Source organism: Triticum dicoccoides, chromosome 6B (assembly GCF_002162155.2).
Source record: "Triticum dicoccoides isolate Atlit2015 ecotype Zavitan chromosome 6B, WEW_v2.0, whole genome shotgun sequence".
Taxonomy (NCBI): Eukaryota; Viridiplantae; Streptophyta; class Magnoliopsida; order Poales; family Poaceae; genus Triticum; species Triticum dicoccoides.
In genome coordinates this window covers 234,559,192-234,563,755 of record NC_041391.1, presented here as the reverse complement: position 1 = coordinate 234,563,755, position 4,564 = coordinate 234,559,192, and the positions used below count along the sequence as shown (strand labels likewise).

General features: G+C 47.7%; 1 protein-coding gene across 2 annotated transcripts in view; it reads right to left on the bottom strand.

Moving 5' to 3' along the window:
• Positions 1-2,051: 2,051 nt before the first annotated feature.
• LOC119325785 (potassium channel KAT1-like) overlaps positions 2,052-4,564 on the bottom strand; it is a 4,535-nt gene continuing 2,022 nt past the window's right edge. Inside the window, exons 5-10 of one of the 2 annotated variants that reach the window (XM_037599513.1) lie at positions 3,992-4,231; positions 3,806-3,904; positions 3,683-3,715; positions 3,398-3,586; positions 2,723-3,311; positions 2,052-2,574 (exon numbers count right to left, since the gene is read on the bottom strand). In XM_037599513.1, coding sequence (XP_037455410.1) covers positions 2,462-2,574; positions 2,723-3,311; positions 3,398-3,586; positions 3,683-3,715; positions 3,806-3,904; positions 3,992-4,231 — 1,263 coding nt within the window. In that variant the 3' untranslated portion in view covers positions 2,052-2,461. The remainder of the gene's footprint in view (positions 2,575-2,722; positions 3,312-3,397; positions 3,587-3,682; positions 3,716-3,805; positions 3,905-3,991; positions 4,232-4,564) is intronic. The other variant, XM_037599512.1, reaches the window with a different exon arrangement.

Below are 4,564 nucleotides of genomic sequence, written 5' to 3'. Positions count from 1 at the left end.
GCCGAGAGGAAAGAATCCCAAGACCGCCCTGGTCTTTGGGTTTGCAGATATCTGGCCAACTGACCATGTGATATTTCTGCCTGCCCTCCTCCCCTGCCCAGAAGAATCTGGACTGGTACTTGGCGATCTCCTGGTGGAGCGTCTCATGAAGGTTGTAGAAGCTCATGAGGAACCACAGGAGGCTGGCCAGCGAGGAGTTGATCAGAATCACGAGGGCCGCTTTCGAAAGCCAGCGCCCTTTCCAGGGCTCAACGCGATGCTGCATACGGGTCACCGTGGGGCGGAGGTCCGCCACGGTGAGGCGCGAGTCACTAATGGGAATCCCCAGATAAGTCGTGGGGAAAGAGCCCAGCCGGCAGTTAAGCCGATCGGCGATGGACTGGGCCTCCTCGGCGGGGTACCCGAGCACCATCACTTCGCTCTTGTCGAAGTTGATGGTAAGGCCCGACATTTGCTAGAAGCACAGAAGGAGGAACTTCAGATTGGAAATCTCAAGGGCGGATCCCTCGACCATAATAATGGTGTCATCTGCGTATTGGAGAAGGGAGACCCCTCCTCCTCCAACCAGGTGCGGGACCAAGCCTCGAATATGGCCCGCAGCCTTGGCCTTGTCTAGGATGGCAGCCAGGGCATCCACAACCATGTTGAACAAGAACGGCGAGAAGGGGTCCCCTTGCCGGACCCCACATAGGGTAGGGAAGAAGGGTCCGATGTCGCCATTGATGTTCACAGCCGTCCGGCCACAGGAGACGAGCTGCATGACGCGCGTCACCCAACGGTCGTCAAAGCCCTTGCGAAGCAGGACTTCCCTCAGGAACGGCCAGTGGACCGTGTCGTAGGCTTTGTGGAAGTCCAACTTCAGGAAGACCGCCTTATGACGCTTCAAATGGACCTCGTGGAGCACCTCGTGGAACACCAACACCCCATCAAGGATAAACCGGCCTTGAATGAAGGCGGATTGGTTCGGGTGGGTGATCGAATCCGCGAGGAGGGTCACCCTATTGGCGTACCCCTTCGCCAGGATCCTAAAAATCACATTAATCACTGTGATGGGGCGGAACTGGCGAATATCGGCGGCGCCCGGGACCTTGGGGATGAGGGTCACCACCCCATAGTTGAGGCGCCCCAAATCCATGGAACCCGAGTAGAATTCCTCAAAGAGCGCCATGACCTCGAGCTTGATGGTAGGCCAGAACGTCTTGAAGAAAGCTACTGGGAGACCGTCCGGTCCCGGGGCCGAGGCGGAGTTCATCCCCTTGATGGCAGCGAGGACCTCGTCCTCGCTGAAGGGGGCAACCAAAGCTGCATTGGCTGCAGCCGAAACTCCTAACGCGCCCGACCAAATGTCGGGGGCGAGGCACACCCCACCACGCGGAGTGGGGGTAAAAAGATCCCTATAGAAGCCATCCACAAGGAGGCGGATGGCCTCAGGCCGCACTAGCTGCGTGCCTCCATCCCACAGGCAGTGGATGGAGTTGCGGCGGCGCCGGCCGTTCGCAATCGCCTGGAAGTAGGCGGTGTTGGCGTCGCCCTGAAGCACCCATCTCTGAGTTCCCCTCACACGCCAGTAAGCCTCCTCATCTGCGTAGATGAAGGAAAGTTGATCCTCCAGGTCGTAGCGAAGCAGCCACTCGTTCGGGGAGAGCCCAGTCGAGTCCGCACGCGCATCCAGAGCTTGAATGGCGGTCAAGATGGACTTCTTGCGCTCTCTTAGGTCCCGGCCTAGGTTAGCCCCCCAACCCTTCATGAACTGGCGGGCCAACTTGGCACAAAAGTGCCAAGAGTCCACCGCAGACATGGAGCGGTGGGGTGCCGACCTAGCGGAGATCCAGCGGGCGACAACGGCCTCCCGAAAGCCCGCCTGGTTGAGCGAGAAGAGCTCGAACCGGAACCGCGGCGGGGAGGGGAGGCGCTCGTCAGCGGAGGAGAGGAGAAGGGGGACATGGTCGGAGCCAATCCGGGTAACTGCAAGAATGAAGCACAAACCATCTTTGAGCGGGCTCTGAATTTCGGAGTTTGCAGTTGAAGCGGTTGAAGGGGTTGACATTTTTCAGAAAATGGTTTAACCTTGGCCTCTGCATCATTGTGATGCATACAACCATCTTTATTAAAATGTAGCAAATGTTCGAAGCAGTCAAAACAAACAATAAAGATCAAGACCACAACCGGTCGGTAATAAGATTACCACATGACTCAAACACATAACCTGCTATAAAAGGAACTAAGAAATGCTTTTGCCGACAGGCATACATGACTTTGTCCACCAGCTATATTGTACAGTGAAGCATTTAAATGATGTTAGTAATGATCAAAACTATTTGTAAGAATGTCAAAATGTCCTTCGTCTTCACATCTTCAGTCGGAAGCCGTCATGTGCATCCATTACTTTCGCTAGAATGGAGCACTTATATCTCTATGAGTTGTCTGGTTAGGTTGGTTTGTGCTATATATATTATTATTTTTAAATCTGAAGAAAGAATATGTGGTCGCCATCTCGGATGACACCAATGTCATCTATTTCAGCGTAATCTCTACTGACCACTTTTGTCGGATGGAAATCTGGAAACTTATGTCCTGCATAGCAAAGAAATATTTGATGAGAGAAATGCATGTTGCAGTATCTAATTTACTAGAAAGTGCGGTGTATATCTGGTCTCTGCTAAACACTAAGCTATACAGCATGAATCAAAATGAGTCATATGCTAAAAACTTGTTCACTTACTGCCAATTTTGATAAGTTCGTCCAGCGAACCAGGCAGGTTGATAAGCTTCCCATTCTGTACCGTAGAACCTGTTGCATTATGAGGATATATATGAATTGTAACTCTTTTATTGGATGCTTTTATGCCACTATAATCTTGATATATGCTCCTTGATATGTTTTCGGATGTCCTGTGTGGAGAACCCGGCTGCATTTTTGTAAGTATTGTTTGCTGACTGCTTGCTGCGGTCTTGTCTTCGGATTTTATTCTAATACAGAACTCTTCAGCACTTTCGGTCTCGCAATTTATGCGAACCTCGTTGAGATCCTCTTCTTTGTCCACCATTCCATCTGATAATCTATACCTGCAGTTCGACTTGTTATGGATGTCTTCCTGCTGTGGCACTTGTCTGAATAACTTCGTTGAATCAGGACCATCTCCAGATATTGGAACCTTGCTACCAAGATCTATACTTTTCTGTTCTGTGTAATGTTGGTGTGGCCATTGTAGCATCCGTTCTTCTCGAGATATATAAAATAGGTCATACTTGCTCAAGAATCTTCGGTCTGGTTGGTTCACTTCAGGTGAATTTTCTGGTAGCTTCAGTTTCTGTACATTGGCACAAGTTGTTAGTTTCTGTTTAGACGAATTTAACTCTTAAATTGTTTGACTGTGTTCCAAAATTGAAGCTATACCTGGAATAGATTATTCATTAGAATGTCACTGTCTTCCCTGTGATTTTGAATGGCCTCTCTGAGTCTTATCCTGCTGATTCTCAGGAGTTGTGACAGTTCAGCTGTGCGGAAAGTAAACGGCTGAGGTATGTTACATAGAGCACCAACCTCTCCAAACATATCACCATTCGTAACTTTCGCATATACCTGCTTTCAAGAAATTCATACTATTTTAGTAATGAAAATAATCCATGGAAATCTTAGCGATATCTGGGAGTCTCTGCATTATAGCTGAAGAAATTATACCTGCTCATTCCCATTTATGGTTGTTATCATATTCTACAAAAAATCAGATAGTACTGCCAATTAGCTTAATTGTACGAACTTGCACAAGCTTTGATTCATAACTTACAGAGATAACAAACTAACCACTGCTCCTGAAACTATTAGGTAAATATCAGCTGCCCCTTCATTCTGCAATATGATATCTTCCTTTGGTGGAAAATACTCAGGCTGCACTTCCATGACCTATATTATCCAACATATCCAATTAGTACATATATTAGCAGTTCTCGCAAGATAGTTAGAAAAACATTGAATAATTGACTATATTACCAGTTCTGCAATGAAACTGTTGGATACTCCATGGAAGAGATAGGCCCGTCGCAAGATTGGGAAGAATAAGCTGTATGCTATGCTTGAACGGATTCCTTTTGGGAGACCATTTAACATGGTCTTCTGGTTATAGCCTTCTGTCTTGAACTGTAGGCAGAAGTGAGATAGCATTTGCTCCTTTATGCTCACAGGCAGCTGATTTCGTGCTGCGAACTCTGAAGCTGCATATATGGAGTCCCTCTGCATCATTTAAATAGAAGATATCAATAGGACTATAGGCGTGGAACAAGAATGACGGTAACTATTTTATTGATGTTGTCGATTGTGCAAGACCTTGATTCATGTTGTTTTCTCCGTTTTCTTGTTGCCTAAAATTGTTGAGTGGCTAGGGGATACAAGAACTTGGTACTTTGTGGCGTCCATGCAAGAATAGGATTCTAATGCCTAAAATTTCTGAGTGGCTAGGGGAAACATTTCATTTTCCAACCATGTCGTATATAATAAAAGTGCTAGCTTTCTCAAGATCTTCACAACTTTAGTTGTATGGGATCCAAATACAGCCTATTTCTGTTC